At 38.0% G+C, this 17,703-nt stretch overlaps 1 protein-coding gene across 1 annotated transcript in view; it reads right to left on the bottom strand.

The window, feature by feature from the left end:
- MCCC1 (methylcrotonyl-CoA carboxylase subunit 1) overlaps nucleotides 1-17,703 on the bottom strand; it is a 59,188-nt gene that overhangs the window by 23,776 nt on the left and 17,709 nt on the right. Inside the window, exons 8-9 of the mRNA XM_037154848.2 lie at nucleotides 13,150-13,261; nucleotides 11,167-11,248 (exon numbers count right to left, since the gene is read on the bottom strand). Coding sequence (XP_037010743.2) covers nucleotides 11,167-11,248; nucleotides 13,150-13,261 — 194 coding nt within the window. The remainder of the gene's footprint in view (nucleotides 1-11,166; nucleotides 11,249-13,149; nucleotides 13,262-17,703) is intronic.

Raw genomic sequence — 17,703 nt, 5'->3', positions numbered from 1 at the left:
AGAAACTCACTGAGAAGAAAGGATATCTGCCTAAACATGTTTTTAATGCAGATGAAAGTGCCCTATTCTGGGGGGAAAAAGTCGCAAAGGCCATTTATCAATAAGGAAGAGAAGCAAGTACTAGGATTTAAAGCAGGAAGGGAGAGGTTAACTTTATCGCTTTGTGCAAATGCGATCTGGTTCATGACTAAATGTCATAGCCTATAAAGCTGCTGATCCTCAGCCTTGGAGGGAATTCATAAACACTAGCTGCCTGTCTTTCGGTATAAAAAGTCTGGACAAGAACCCCTTTTCTGGACTGGTTCCATTGATGCTTTGTCCCTGAAGTCAGGAAGTATCTCGTCACTAAGGAACTGCTTTCCAAAGTTCTTCTGATACTGGACAGTGACTCTGGCCACCAGGACTGCATGAGTTAATGCTGAAGGCATCAGAGTGGTCTCCGTTCCCCCACACACAACGTCTCTAATTCAGGCTCTAGAGCGAGGGGTGACAAGGATCTTGAAGGCTCATTATGCACAACATTACATGCAAAGGGTTGTCAGTGCTATGGAAGAGAATCCCGACAAAGAGAGTATCATGAAAATCTGGAAGGATTACACTGTTGAAAGTGCCACTGATGTCACAGAAAAAGCCTTGAGACCATCAAGCTGAAAAATAAGTTCCTGCTGGACAAAACCGTGTCCAGATGTTGTGCATGACTGCACAGGATTTACAGCAGAGCCAGTCCAGGAAGTCATGAGATTGTGGAGATGGCAAAAAAGAAAAAATGTGGGGGGGTAAAGGGTTTCAAGATATCGATCTTGGGGGAATTCTGGAGCTAACAGATACCACACCAGAGGAACTCACAGACAATGGGCTGATGGAGATGAGCGCTTCTGAACCAGCGCCCGACTATGAGGAAGATGTGGAAGAGGCACAGCCAGAAAACACCTGACATCAGACAACAGGGCAAAGGGCTCTGATTATCCGAGACAGCTTTTGACTTTTTCACAACAGCGATCCTTCTACAATACAGGTACTGAAACTGAAGCAAACAGTGAAGATGGATTGGCACCATATGGAACTATTTTTAAATAAATGAAAAAGCAGAAAAGTCAGGTAGAAATTATGATGTATTTCCATCAAGTTGGGCTGAGTGTGCCTGCCTCTCCTGCCTGCCCTTGCACTTCTCTCCACCTCCTCCATTCCTGAGGCAGCAAGACCAACCCTTCCTCTTCCTCCTCAGCCCATTCAATGTGAAGATGACAAGGACAAAGGCCTTTATGATGATCCACTTTGACTTCACGAACAGCAAATAACTGTGCTATATAGTTAATAAACTTATCTGTGCATATGTCTTCCTTTGAAAATCTAGTATGTGTACAGCAAAAACTATATGACATTTTTGTCATCATCACCATCATTATCGCCTAAGCATTCAACATGCAGAACATCATGTGGAAGACTTGTATTGAAGTAGATGGCCTATACTTACATAGGCATGAGTGGTACTTAATATAATTTATAACTTTGCTTTAAAAAATTATATGACTATACAGTAAGCCTCTCTCTCTCTCTTGATTAGAGAAAATGTGTATCAGCCTATTATCACAGGTAAATACTTAAGAAAAATGTAATAGTATTTCCAGTACTATATTATAAATATGACTAAAATACTGTATGCCCTAAAAATATTATGATTCATTATAGGCTAGGCAGAAGCAATCTGCTATGATTGTAAAGCAATCATATCGATAACACAAAGCTAGTATAAGCTATCATATTGCTGCTTCTTTGTTATCATGACATAATTGTTATACCTGTAAATAAATGGGAATCTTTTTCAAATTACCTTTTCATTTGCAATGTGTAGGGTTAGTAATATGTACAACATCTGCAGCATTTTGTATCACATAAGGCACTACTGATGTAGGTACTGACAGACGGTTCGTCTTGTAAACAGTCAGTGTGAACTTACAGCACTGATAAATGTAGTTCAGTGCTGTAAATATATTTTCTCCTCCTTAGGATTTACTTAATTTTTCTTTTCTATAGCTGTTTTTATTGTAAGAATATAATATATGATGCATATGATGTACAAATATATGTTAACTGACTGTTATATTATCAGTAAGGCTTCCAGTCCACACAGTAGGCTATTAGTAGTTAAGTTTTATGGGAATCAAAAGTTATACATGGATTTTTCCTCTGCATGTGGGGTCAGTGCTCCTAAATCCCCATGCTGCTCAAGGGTCAACAGTAATTTAAAATGGTTTTTCAAACTGTGGGTCACAGTTCATTGGTGGATTGTCAAAATTAAGGTTGAAGGTTTCCAAGTGTCTGGTCCAAAATATAAGGAACTTAAGCCACCATTTCATTTTGACAACAAGTGAAAGGCCTAACAAACTGAAGAATCAACATCTCTTCTCAGACCCGTGAGAGACATGAAGTCGTGGGGCAAAACAGCACACCCAGAACTGGAGATACAGACAGTCAAATACAGAGACTCACAACCTACCAGAGCAGAAACCTACAAGCAAAGGACCTCTGCAGAAACAAGAACCTGAGTATGAAAACCTGGATAACTGATGAATTGCTGGAGGCTCAGTGTGGACGGGTCTGAGACTTAAAATTTCCGGGGGGAATCTAGTTATAGAGGCACCTCAAACTTTGTGATTTTTATAGCTAGGAGCACTATCAGGTCCTCACAGTAAATACTGGAGAAAAATCCCCTTGAGTATCCAGCAGTATGAGGGGAAAAGAAACTCTGAAGTATGACAGAATAGTGTTCTAAATAAGATCTGCCTTTAAGAAAAACTATTTTACCAGAACCTAAACTATTGGGGTTTTATCAGAACCTAATTAACATAAATGGGGGAAGGCAAATACACAACTCCAGCCCCCTCCAGACATCCCATTCCACCTAACTGCGTAAATCAAAAACAAACACAAACCGAGAAGCACTGATAGAGTTCATAGTTTAGGCTCAAGCTCACCGAACACTGAGACCTAATCATAGGACTACAGAACCTTTCCCTTCCCCATACCTTATGACTATGTCACCTGAGGTCTATTTATCATCCTTTTAGGTAGTGCACATGTCTGGCTGCCAAAAAAAAAAAAATGACCAGGCACACTAACAGGCAAACGATACAATTTGATGAGACCAAACAAACATCAAAACCAGACTCAGATATGGCAGAGAGATTGGAATTATCAGACCAGGATAATTCTGTACCCTGTAAAATTATCCTTCAAAAGTGAAAACAGAAATAAAGACTGCCTTAGATCAACAAAAGTTTTTCAGAGAGAAGTAAAATGATATAGAGTAAAAAACAGACGATAGAGCCAATATCCCAAGGGGAAACAACAATCCCTCATGTGTGTGCATGAACAACAGTGTGTCGAAATGCATACTGAGAATTACAGAGAGTAGATGATAGTGTACATGGAAAATCCTATAGACTCTACCAAAAAACTGCTCGAACTAATTAATGAATTTGGCAAAACAGCGGGTTACAAAGTCAATATCCAGAAATCAAAGGCATTTTTGCATAACAACAATGAAACAACAGAAACAGAAATCAAGGAAAAAATCCCATTCAATATAGCAAAAAAACCCACAAAACACCTAGGAATAAACCTAACCAAGGAGGTAAAAAACCTGTATGCAGAAAACTACACAGCACTGAAGAAAAAAATCAAAGAAGACACAAACAAATGGAAACATATACCATGTTCATGGATTGGAATAATTAACATCATCAAAATGTCCATACTACCTAAAGCAATTTACAGATTCAATGCAATACCTATTAAAGTATCAATGGCATATTTCACAGGCATAGAACAAACACTTCATAAATTTATATGGAACCATAAGTGACCCGGAATAGCCGCTGCTATTTTGAGAAAGAAGAACAAAGAAGGAGGGATCACAATACCTGATACCAAACTGTATTACAAGGCCACTGTAATCCAAACAGCCTGGTACTGGCATAAAAACAGGAACATAGACCAATGGAATAGAACGGAGACCCCAGAAATAAACCCAACTCTCTACGGTCAATTAATATTCAACAAAGGGGGCAGTAACATAAAATGGAGTAAAGATAGCCTCTTCAACAAATGGTGTTGGGAGAAATGGACAGCTACATGCAAAAAAATGAAACTTGAGCACTGACTTACACCATACACCAAAATAGATTCAAGGTGGATAAAAGATTTAAATATAAGTCATGAAACCATTAAAGTCCTAGAGGAGAAGAATGGCAGGAAAATCTCAGATATTTCACACAGCAAAATTTTTACTGATATGTCCCCTAGAGCAAGGAATATAAAGTAAAGAATAAACAAATGGGATCTCATCAAAATAAAAAGCTTCTGCATGGCTAAAGAAAACAGTATTAAATTAGCAAGACAACCAACTGTATAGGAAAATATATTTGCCAATGATACCTCAGACAAAGGTTTAATCTCCAAAATATACAAAGAACTCACATGACTGCACTCTAAGAAGACAACTAACCCAATTAAAAAATGGGCAAAGGACTTGAACAGACACTTCTCCAAGGAGGACATACAGAGGATCCAGAGACACATGAAAAGATGCTCAATATCACTAGCCATCAGAGAGATGCAAATTAAAACCACAATGAGATACCACTTTACACCAGTCAGAATGGCCATCATAAACAAGCAACAAACAACAAATGTTGGAGAGGTTGTAGGGAAAAGGGAACCCTAGTTCACTGTTGGTGGGATTGCAGACTGGTACAACCATTATGGAAAACGGTATGGAATTTTCTCAGAAAACTAAAAATGGACCTGCCTTTTGACCCAGCAATTCCACTGATAGTATTATACCCTAAAAACCCTGAAACACCAATCCAAAAGAACCTGTGCATGCCAATGTTCATAGCAGCACAATTTACAATAGCCAAGTGTTGCAAGCAACCTAGGTGCCCATCAGTAAATGAATGGATCAAAAAATTATGGTACATTTACACAATGGAATTCTATGCAGCAGAGAGAAAGAAGGAGCTACTACCCTTTGCAACAGCATGGATGGAACTGGAAAGCATTATGCTGAGTGAAATAGACCAGGTGTTGAAAGACAAATACCATATAATCTCACCTTTAACTGGAAGCTAAACAACAAAACAGACAAGCAAGCAAAATAAAAACAAATACACTGAAATAGAGAACAGGGGGACAGCAACCAGAGGGGAGAGGAGAGGGAATTTAAGGGGAAAAAGGGGAGGGATTTAGAGGAACAAGTATAAAGGACACAGGGACAAGAACTAAGGGGGTTGGAAATGGGAGGGAGGTGGGGAGCACGGGGCAGGGTGGGCTGGGATGGGAGAAATAGACAGAAAATTGTACTTGAAAAATAATTAAATAAAAAAAGTTTTTTAAAAAGTAGATGAAACCACATACAACTGGAGACTTGAACACCAGAAATGGGCAAATCCAACAGGCAGAAAATCAGTAAGGAAGGAGCTGAACTCAACAATACCACTGATAAACTGGATATAACTGACGTCTACAGACTGCTTCACCCAACAACAGCATATTACATATTCTCTAGCTTACAAGAGAGACAACATTCAGGGCTATAAAAAAACACCTTTACAAATTTAAAAGAATAAATATCATACAATGTCTGCTCTTAGATAGACTACAATTAAACTAAATATTAATAAATTAAACTAAAAATCATTAACAGAAAGATAGCTGAAAAAATCCCAAAATATTTGTAGATAAAACAACATAATATTGAACACATGGATCTAAGAATTCACAAGAGAAATTAAATGAAAATGGAATTTCAACTTACCAGAACTTTGGGGAGGCACCAAAAGCAGTGCTTAGAATTTTATAGCATTGGATCTATACATTTGAGGGGAAAAAAATCTATTAATAATCTAAACCTCCATTTTAGGAAACTAGGAAAAACTAGAGCAAATTAATTCAAAAGTAAGCAGAAAAAATATATTAAAAAAATTAGAGTAGAAATCCATGAAATCAAAAAACAGGAAATAGAGAAAAATTAACAAAACCAAAAGTTGTCTTTTTGAAAAAAATCAATAAAATTGATAAGCTTCTACCCAAGCTATCTAAGAACAACAAAGATAAGAGAAAAGCAATAAAACCAAAAGTTAGAGCTTTGAAAAAAATCAATAAACTTGACAAGCCTCTAGCCAGGCTATATAACAAAAACAAAGAGAAGAAAAAATTACTAATATTAGAAATGGAAGAAAGGACAATCACTACTATTCCCATGCGCATTAAACAGATAGATAATAAAGGTATATTATATATAATTCTACATACAGATTTGACAACCTAAATGAAATGGACTAAACTTTCCAGTTATTTGGCACATTGTGCTTTCCTGAAAGACACACTGTGCCAAAGTTCACACAAGAAGAAACAGATGATCCTATGTCATTAAGGAAGTTGAATCAATAATTAATAACCTTCTAAAATAGAAAGTCACAGGCTCAGATGGATTCACTGGTAAATTCTGCCAAATATTTAAGGTAGAAATTATATCAATTCTCAAAACAGACAAAGACAGTACAAGGAAAGAAATCTATAAGCCAATACCTTTTATGAACAAGGATGTAAAACTCTCAACAAAATATTACCAAATCAAATCCAAAATCTATAAAAAGGATTATATATATATCACAATCAAGTAGGATTTATCCCAGTATGCAAGACTGGTTCAACATATGAAAATCAATTAATGTAATCCATCACATCAAAAGGCTAAACAATCACATGATCATATCAACAAATGCAGAAGAAGCCTTTGATAAAAACCCAATATCCAATTATAATAAAAACTCACAAAGTAGAACAGAGGGAAATTTCTTCAGTAAAGAAGATTTACAAAAAAACTGTCAACTTAAGATGTACATCATACTTAATGATAAGAAAACTAGAAGCTTTCCAACCAAGATCAGAAACAAGGAAGGCAAGGATGTCTATTCTTACCACTCCTTTTCAATATTGCACATAAGTCATAGCTAATGCAATAAGGCAAGAAAAGCAAATTAAAAAGGTATACAGATTAGGAAGGAAGAAATGAAACTGTCTTTGTTCACAGATGACTCAATCACCTATGTAGAAAATCTGAAATAATTGACAAAAAAACCTCCTAGAACTAACATGATATGGCAAAGTTCTAGGATACAAGATTAATATACAAAAGCCAATCACTTTCCTATATATTAATGGTGAATAAGTAAACCAACCATGCAATATCATTTACATTAGTACCAAAAATAAAACTGATATAAATTTAACAAATTATGTACAGACCTATATAAAAAATTACAAAACTTTGACAAAAGAACTCCAAGAAGAACTAAATAAATTGAAAGATATTCTATTTTCATGGGTAGGAAGATTCAATATTGTGAAGATGTCAGTTCTTCTAAACTTAATCTATAAATACAATCCCAATCAAAATTCTAGCCAGTTATTTTGTGTGTATCATGAAACTAATTCTAAAGTTTATATAGAGAGGCAGAAGACTCAAAACAGCTAACTCAATATTGAGGAAGAACAAAGTTGGAGGACTAAACCTTACTTCGAGACTTACTATAAAGCTACAGTAATGAAAACATTCAAGTAATGGTGAAAGAATAGACAAATAGATCAATGGAACAAGACAGAGGGCCCAGAAATAGACCCAGGTAAATGGAGTCAACTGATCTTTGACAAAGGAGGAAAGGCAATACAATGGAGCAAAGAGTCAATGTTGAAAAGAGTCTTTTCAACAAATGGTGCTAGAACAACTGAACATCCACATGCAAAAAAAAATAATCCAGACACATGCCTTAAACCCTTCACAAAAATTAACTCAAAATGAATCATAAACCTAGATAGCACAGGAGAAAATCTAGGTGGCCTTAGATATGGGGATGCTTTTTTGGACACAACAAAAAAGGCACAATCCATGGAGGAAATAATCGATAAACAGGTGGCAAGTAAGCGTGTGAGAAGATGATCCACATCATATGTCAGCAGGGAAATGCAAATAAAACAGTAGATACCACTACACACCTGTGAGAATGACCAGAATATGGAACACTGAATACCTATCATGGTGAGAACACTGAGCAACAGGAACAGTAACACACTGCTGCTGAGAATGCCAAACGGCACAGCCACTCTGGAAGACAGTTTGGCAGTTCCTTACATAACTAAACATAATCTCGCCATATGTTCTAGCAATCATGTCTTTTGGTATTTACCTAAATAAATGGAAACAGGTCAATGCAAAAACCTGCACACTGGTATTTACAGCAGCTGTATTTATAATTGCCAAAATTTGGAAAGAACCAAGACGTCCTTCAGTAGGTGAAGTGATAAATAAACTATGGTGCATCCAGCCTGGACTGTTATTTAGCACTGAAAGGAAAAGAGCTAACAAGTCATGAAGAGACATGGAAAAAACTTAAATTCATATTAGTAAGTAAAAGGAACCAATCTTAAAAGTCTACATATTATATGATTCTAAATATATAACATTCTGGAAAAGACCACTGTCTTTTTATTACCTCCATAGAGGTAACAAAAAGATCAGTGGTTGTCAGGTGTCGGAGGCAGGGAAGGATGGAGAGCAGAACACAGGATATTTAAGGAAGTAAAACTATTCTTTCTTCATGACACTACACAGTAGATACATGTCATTATATATTAGTCCAAATTCAGTATATATAACATCAAGGATGAACCCTTATGTTCTCTGAGTAATAATGATGTATCAGCATACATTTACTGACTATGACAAATGCACCGCTCTGATGTGGAATGTTTGTAATGGGGGATGCTATGCATGTGTAGGCATAGGGGTATATGGAAAAATTTCTGTACTTTCTGCTCAATTTTGCTGTGAACCTAAAACCACTATAAAAAAATAAAGTTTATTAATTAGAGACTTCCAGCCAAGATGGAGGCGTAGGTAGATACACTTTGTCTCCTCGCACAATCAAAAGAAGGACAACAACAAATTTAAAAACAAAAAATAACTAGAACTGCCAGAAAATCAAACTGTATGGAAGTCTGACGACCATGGAGTTAAAGAAGAAACATTTATTCAGACTGGTAGGAGGGGCAGAGATGGGCAGCCAGGTGGAGAGGATACACTGCAAGGCCCGGCTGTAGGACCGGGCGGGCAAGGTGGAGGTTGGTGGACTGGACGGTCCCACATTTGCATGCTGATAAACCAGGAGGAACAACTGGGGAGCGAGACAGACCATGCAACCCAGGGTTCCAGGGCAGGGAAAGAAAACCTCAAAAATCTCTGACTGTAAAAACCTGTGGGCATTGCAGCAGTGGAAGAAACTCCCAGTCTCACAGGAGAATTCATTGGAGACACCCATGGGGTCCTAGAACCCACCCAGACCCACCCACTCAGGAATCAGCACCAAAAAATCCCAACCTGCTTGTAGTGAGGGAAGTGACTGAAAGCCAGCCAAGAGCAAAGCAAGAGGCATTGTTCCCTCTGCAAAGACCACCCCCACATAAAGCGCCACGAAGCAGCAACACAGGTTGTCCCACCCTGGCGAATACTTCAGGCTTCACCCCTTACAATGTAAGAGGCATGCCAAAACAACAACGAAAAAATATGACCCAAATCAAAGAACAGATCAAAGCTCCAAAAACAAAACTAAGCTGAAGAGACAGCCAACCTACCAGGTGCAGAGTTCAAAACACTAGTAATCAGGACGCTCACAAAAATGGCTGAGTATGGTAACAAAATAGAGGAAAAAGTGAAGGTTATGCAAAGTACATAAAGCATACAGGGAACCAACAGTGAAAGGAAGGAAATCTGGACTCAAATCAACAGTTTGGACCAGAAGGAAGAAATAAACATTCAACTGGAACAGAATGAAGAAACAATAATTCAGAAAAATGAGGAGAGGCTTAGCAACCTCCAGGACAACTTTAAACATTCCAACTTCTGAATTATAGGGGTACCAGAGGGGTGCCAGAAGGAGAAGAAAAGCAAGAAATGGAAAACTTATTTGAAAAATAATGGAGGAGAACGTCCCTGATCTGGCAAAGGAAACAGACTTCCAGGAAGTCCAGAAAGCTCAGAGAGTCCCAAAGAAGTTGGACCCAAGGAAGCACTAGCAAGGCACATCATAATTATATTACCCAAGATGAAAGATAAGGAGAGAATCTTAAAAACAGCAAGAGAGAAAGGAGACAGTTACTTACAAAGGAGTTGTCATAAGACTCTCAGCTGATTTCTCAAAAGAGACCTCGCAGGCAAGAAGAGGCTGGAAAAGAAGTATTCAAAGTCATGAAAGACAAGGATATAAATCCAAGATTCCTCTATCCAGCAAAGCTATCATTTAGAATGGAAGGGCAGATAAAGTACTTCCCAGATAAGGTCAAGGTAAAGGAATTCATCATCACCAAGTCCTTATTGTATGAAATAGGAGACTTATCTAAGAAAAGAAGATCAAAACTATGAACAGTAAAATGGTAGCAAACTCACAACTATCAACAACTGACCCCCCCCTCCAAAAAAACCACTAAGCAAACAACTAGAACAGGAATTGAATCATAGAAACGGAGATGACATAGAGGGTTATCAGTGGGGAGTGGGGGGGAATGGGGGAAAAGGTACTGGGAATAAGAAGCATAATAAGTAGGTACAAAACAGACAAGGGGTGGTTAGGAATAGTATAGGAAATGGAGGAGCCAAAGAACTTATATGTATGACCCATGGACATGAACTAAGGTTGGGAGGAATGCTGGTAGGAGGAGGAGTGCAGGACAGAGGGGAATAAAAGGGAGCAAAAAATGGGACAACTATAATAGCATAATCAATAAAAAATATATTTTTAAAAATCAATAAATTTAAAAAGAAAAACTGTTTATTAATTCTAAAAATCAATATAGAAATTTTACTTTAAAATAGGATAGAAAATATTGAACAGCATTTTACATGATATTTAGTAAAAGCTTTTTTTCAAACATATATGAACGTAAGTACAAGTGTATGTATATACAGAGTCTCAACATAAAATATATTTTTCCATTGGATCTTATCAAAAAGGTTTAAAAGCCACTGATGTAAAAGCTGTATGTTTCTTTTGTCTCTGAATCATAAAGAAATTATTACTTCTCCTCTTTTACCAAGAAATCTTAACATACCTGCTCCAACATAATTTACAGCCTTAGCAGCTTTGACTGCAGCTTCTCCAAGCTTTTTTCTTACTTCAGGTTTAATACCAGGCTATGGAAAAATGTTTAAATAAATTTCCATTAGTACCTTGCTCTACTAGAAATTTCCATTAAGATCCAATATTACATCTATTACATAGTATAGTAATAGGTATACATAGGTATACTATATATAGTAATACTATGTAATAGATGTAATGTGTATCAAATATTGCATTAAAGAGATATTAATAAAGATAAAAAGCTAACTTTTCGTGTGACAGTTTAACTGTCACATCACCAAAGTTTAATGGTTCTGCTAGTAATTCCTATGACTTGTAGATATTCTGCAGCATACTGACATATCTTTGTCCCCTGTACCTGCATAACAACTTTTATATGTCTACCTAAAATATGAAAACGTTGAACCATCCCAAATTTAAGATGATAAAGCAATCTGGTTCATGTGCCCAGTAATTATCTTCGAATATGGTAAACCTTGAGATTCCAAGTTAATAAGAAAGGTTCAAAAAAAGAAATCTATGTCGATAAATAGGCAAAGCTTTTAAAATTTTGAAAACTATGCTCTGCAGATATATACTTAAGTAGTCACTATTTGAAAATAAGGCTTTACTGAAATTATTGTTGACATTTACTTTGAATGGTAAGATAGACTCTGCAATAGAAATGAACATTTTAATATGAGAGTAATAAGCTGATGAACCAGAAACTGCAGATTCCTGACCTGACAGAACTACACGCTGATAAAAGCATGTACGATATCCCTGACCAGTGTGGCTCAGTTAGTTGGGCATTGTCCTGTAAAGCTAAAGGTCACTGGTTCAATTCCTGGTCAGGGCACATGCCTGGGTTGCAGGCTTGGTCCCTGGTAAGGGCACATGTGAGGGGCAACCAACTGATGTTTCTCTTTCACGCTGATGTTTCTTTCCCTCTCTTCCTCTCTCCCTTTCTCTCTCTTTAAACATAAGTAAATAAAATCTTTAAAAAAAAAACAACCATGTATGGTAGTCCCCCCTTATCCATGAGGGATAAGTTTCAAGATCTCCAGTGGACGCCTAAAACTGGAGATAGTACCGCAGCTGATCTGTGTTTTTTTCCCCATACATGGGCACTCTTTCCCTTACAGGAAGCATTTACAGCTTCTCTTTGGCATATTCAAATTTCTAACATCACTATTCTTGCACTTTGGAGCCATTATTAAGTCAGGGTTACTTGAACACAAGTAATGTGACAGCTGATCTGGTAACTAAGACAACTACGGAGCGACTAGTACGCAGGTAGCCTGTTCTGTGTGGATACGCTGGACAAAGGGGAGATTCGCATCCCAGGTGGGATGGCGTAAGATTTCATCGCACTACTCAAAACAGTATATCACTTAAAACTTACGAATTTTCTGGAGTTTTATTTTATTTTTGGAATTTTTTATTTAATAATTTTAAACCACAATTGACCAAGGTGGGGGGTTACTACCGTATATAACTTTGAATAAGAAAAGAATCCTATGGCAGTAGCAGGTTCCAAAGAGATGTAAATCCAAAAATAAGTAATCCTAGGAGTAGGCCTTGAGGTGGTTACCCAGTCAAGAGGCAGGCTGGAAGAGATGGAAACAATTCTGAGGGGGCCACCTCTGTCAAAAAGGAGCAAATCTGCCTCCTCCACTATATATTTTAGCAACATGTTAAACAGCAGTTAAAACAAGTCTTCTTCATAGAAAATACATTTAATTAACCAGACCATACCATTCCTTAAACATTCAGCTTAAATACAGTTTAAAACCTGGATGGAAACACTATACAGCTGCTCACTTTGGGTCAGCGCCTTGGGTCAAGAAGAGTTTCCTAGAAACGCCCGAGATGGGACATAACCCCGTTGGGACCGTACCCTGATACTACTGGGAAGTGGTTGTCCAGCAGGACTCTGGGAAGCTTCCAAACTTCTTTACAAGGTCCTTACCCCTGGGGCTTCCTCAATGATCTTCTGGTGCCTCCTCTGTACACTACAGTCTCTCTCAAACAAGTACACAGCATTGCCATAGTGATCAGCAAACACTTGGACTTCTACATGCCTGTTTAAGAGCAAACACACATTAACATACTTTGTTAAGGATGACAAATATCACATTAGATAAGCCAGACTATTGGCCAAGGTGACTAGGATTCTTCTATTTTTATTTTATAAATGAGATGGGACATTTTGACCTCAAAGGATATGAATATAGAAACAGAACTATAGTAAATCTTATTAACATTAAATGATAAACTTTCCATTTATTAGATAAACATTAAAGAAAAAATATGAAATAACTGGCAAATAAGAAAAGGCAGAAAACATGGGAGACCATATATTTATGACTTCAGAGTAGGGGCAAGGTACAAATATAAACTGTTAAGGGAAATACTCATAAATCTATTTAAAATTATAATTATAGTCTTATTTTATATATCCTCAAAAAGCCAATGAAAACTTTTTTGTGATTAGATTTTTAAAAAATCAACTCTAATATTCAGATTTTATAAACTGTGACAAACTGAAAACTGAAATGGCTCATCCATAAAATGTTAAAAAGTAAATTAATATGGCTCATTAGTTTTTAAGACTATACTCACATTAAATCATAAAAAAATGAAAAAGGGACTTTAATATTGAGTATAAAATAGCAAAATTATGAGAAATCAGGTTAAAAGTAAATACACATACCACTTATGACAACAAAGCTAACAGATCATTGGTGAACACAAAAAGTGGTCTTCTCAGAAGACCTATTTTGGATGTTCACACTGTAGTGTACCTCACACATTCACCATCTTAACATAGAAACGAGTGATCAGCAAATGCTTTCCCTGTCGATTTTTTTAAATGCAAACTGTCACACATATAAAAAATTTAAAAACCCAGGAAGTCTCATAAGTGTACTTTTCAGTGCGGTGGTTCAGAGCTGATCCTTTCTTTTCACCCCGTGAAGCACTTCGTTAAACCCGTTGGATTTATTTTTTTTGATATATCATTTCTACTGGATACTACATTTGAAAAATTGCCCACCTGTCCAGCACAACAGGAGCTGATTTCTTCCTTTTGGATTTGCTTCCTTAACCTTTCCTCCTTAAGTTATTGTTACCAAATACATTCTTGTTATAATTATTTCGAACAAACTGTTAACTGTGACATCAAATAACAGATTTTATTTTAGTTTCATTTATTCCTTCTCTAATGGTCTTTCTTTCTTCATTAGATCTGAGTTTCTAACCTGTATCATTTTCCTGGTCTCTGAAGAACTTACGTTGTTATCATTTCTTACAGGGCAAGTCTACTGGTAACAAATTCCCTCAATTTTTGTTTGTCTGTGGACATCATTATTTCTCCTTCATGTCTGAAGGGTAATTTCAATGCATATGGAATTCTGTACAGTTTGGTTCTTTTTCTTTCAACACTTCATATAGCTCACTCCTCTCGATTCTTGCTTGCATGGTTTCTGTGAGTAGTCTGACATTGGAAGGCTTTCCCCCCACCTCTGGCTTTGTCCAAGATTTTCCATGTCTCAGTTTTCCTCAAGTTTGAATATAATTCTAAAATTTTATTGATGTCCTGGTTCTGTAATTCAGTGTCGTTAATTTTGGGAAAATTTTGGCCATTATTACTTGAAATCATTCTCCTACTCTTTTCTCTTTCTTCTTGTATTCAAATAAGCACATATTATAACTTTTTATATTGTCCCACAGTTCTTGACTAGTTAGTTACATTGTATTTGCTTTCATTCTTATAGCTCTTCGTTTTTGTTTGGGAAGTTTGCATTGACATATGGTTGAAATGACTGATTCTTTCTTCAACTATGTCCAGTTTACTGATGAGTCCCTTAAATGCATTCTTTTTTTTAAAGGAAAGTGAGGAAGACTTTTCAATTTTTTATCCTCGCTCAAGGACATGCTTAGGGAGGGACAGAGGAAGAGACGTGAGAGAGAAACATCAATTGGTTGGCTCTCATACCCATCCTGTCATCTGGGTACCAAACACACAACCTCGGCATGTGCCCTGACCAGGACTCAAACCCACGACCTGTTGGTTTATGAAATGATGCTCCAGCCAACCAAGCCATATAGGCCAGAGCTAATGCACTCTTCATTACTGTTAAATTGTTTTTGATTTCTAGAATTTTCTTTTTTTTCCCTTAAAATTTCCAATTCTCTGTTTACATTACCCATCTGTTCTTGCATGTTTTTGACTTGCTCCATTATAGCTCTTGATATATTAACCAGTTACTTTGTTTTTTTAAATATTTTATTTTTAGAGAGAGGGGAAGGGAAGGAGAAAGAGTGGGAGAGAATCATCAATGTGTGGTCGCCTCTCATGTGTCCCCTCCTGGGGACCTGGCCCACAACCCAGGCATGTGCCCTGACTGGGAATCGAACCAGCGACCCTTTGCTTCACAGGCCCATGCTCAATCCACTGAGCTACACCAGCCAGGGCTTAACCAGTTACTTTAAATTCCATAAATAATCCTCAAATTTGTGTCATATCTCAGTCTAGTTCTGATGCATGCTATGTCAGTTCAAACTGTGCTTTTTCTTGCCTTTTAGTATGACTTGTAATTTTTTTAAAGCCAAATGTGATCTATCACATACCAGTGTGGAGAGCAGGATCAATAAAATGGCATTGGTCTGGTCAAGACAGAATAAAGCATATAAAACAAAATGGCATCACTCATGTCAACCAAGCCGGTTGTCAGTTAGCCATGACACTTTGGTTCAAGAAGGAAACTGCTTAAGTCACACCAGGCACCTTGTGAAACGTCTGCCAGAGCAACACACGGATGTGTCTGCAGAGAGCAAACCTACCAATAGAGCTCCGGGCCTCTTGGCCCTGGGCCATGAAATTTACCAGCTCAATCGGGTGCCAAGAAATTGGGTACAATGGAGGTGGACTTCAGAGTACCACTGAGACAGCTGATTCCCTACACAAGAATGCTGCCCTCTGCTACTCTGAAGGCAACTGCCACCAGAGGCCCTGCCCTAACAAGCACCCGACAAGGACACCGTAGACTCTGCCTTAGAAGACGCTGACACTTGCCTCTGTCTTCCAGATCCAATGCAGCTAAGGCTCTTGGAGTCAGGTTCATTAACAGCCTCTGCCCACTGTGGATCTGCTGTGTGTTTAGTAATGTTAAGTTAGGACAGATTTAATGTTAAGTTAGAAATGATTTGTGTGTGAAACCTGCATTAATAAACAAAGGATATCACAGTCACCTGTGTTGGCTCACGATTATTTTTTTGTGCCAGGTAAGGAAGATTCTGGATCACTGGGCTGAGAAGGCCAGGCATTCTGGACCCCCCAGCACTTTTGGTTCTCACTCACCTGTGCCCTACTGCTCAAGCAGGACACTGGGGGGCTGACTTTCAGGAAAGACTGAATCACGACCACCCTTTCCGGGTCCACTCAGTTCCTGATTGGGCGATGTTTTACAATGTGTGAATCTGGCTTGGAGATAATGCCGTGTTTAACTAAGTTTGCGGTAGCTGTAGATGCCGGAGACTCCGCTTTCCCCTGTGTCCCTGTTTTCTTTCTGTCTTCTCCTGCTGTCTGTGGGCTTCCCCAAGAACTGCTTCCCTAACAGAGTCTGTGTCTGGCAGCTCTTTTAGGTGTAATCCACTGTTCTTATACGGGAGCCCTGGCGACTTGGTAAGGTGCAGCAGAGGGAAAGCATTCTATAATCTTATGATCAAATCTCAGTGTTTAGTGGGTTCTCTGACTCTGCTTCAGAAGCCTTTAACTTTATTTTCACCCTCAAGTAAATCAGGTGGGTTAGAGGTTAGATTTGGCTAACTGCCCTTCTCCCAGGACAGAAAAGGGTCTGGCCAACTTTCTCATGGAGTGCTGGCCTTCGTTATTGAGAATAAACTGCTCTGGGCCTATTTCAAAAGGTTACTCCCCTAACTCCAAAATTTTAGGAAATTTTGCTTAGATTTTCACTGTGAGAACCTGCTAGGGCTCCTGGCAATAAAACTAACTAAAAATGGTGGGAGTCCCCCTAACACTGGAGTCCAAGGAGTTTCTCACTGTCAAGCTAGTCCACAAGCAGCCTCGGTCCAAATTCCCACTTAAGTGTCCCTACCTATTTACCGGTCCAACAACTTTTGCTCCTGGTTACTGATGTTGGTGGTGACTGCCTGTATGCACATGCCTGCCCAGACTTCAGGGTGGTGGCTTGCCCTGTGGCCTCAATTCTCTCTGTGTCTAAAAGTCATGGACTTTCATTCTGCTCAGCTTTTTACTTGTTCTTCAGATGTGGCATCTTCTAAGCTTTACGTGCTGGTGCTGAACAGTTTATTTTTCAAATTCCGATGATAAAATTCTACCATTTATACTGACTCCCTCTTATCTTTTATCTGCTCCAGGGAAGAAGACACTACAGCAGGGACTCCAGGGTCTGGAAGGAACATGTAGCGGCCACATCAAGACCAGAATATGGCTCATATTCCAAGACCTCAAAAGTCTGAAACAGTTTTCCTTTGGCTA

The sequence above is a fragment of the Artibeus jamaicensis genome, unplaced genomic scaffold, assembly GCF_021234435.1.
Source record: "Artibeus jamaicensis isolate MK-2021 breed Jamaican fruit bat unplaced genomic scaffold, CSHL_Jam_final scaffold_474, whole genome shotgun sequence".
Lineage (NCBI taxonomy): Eukaryota > Metazoa > Chordata > Mammalia > Chiroptera > Phyllostomidae > Artibeus > Artibeus jamaicensis.
This window is presented reverse-complemented; position numbering and strand designations above follow the sequence as displayed.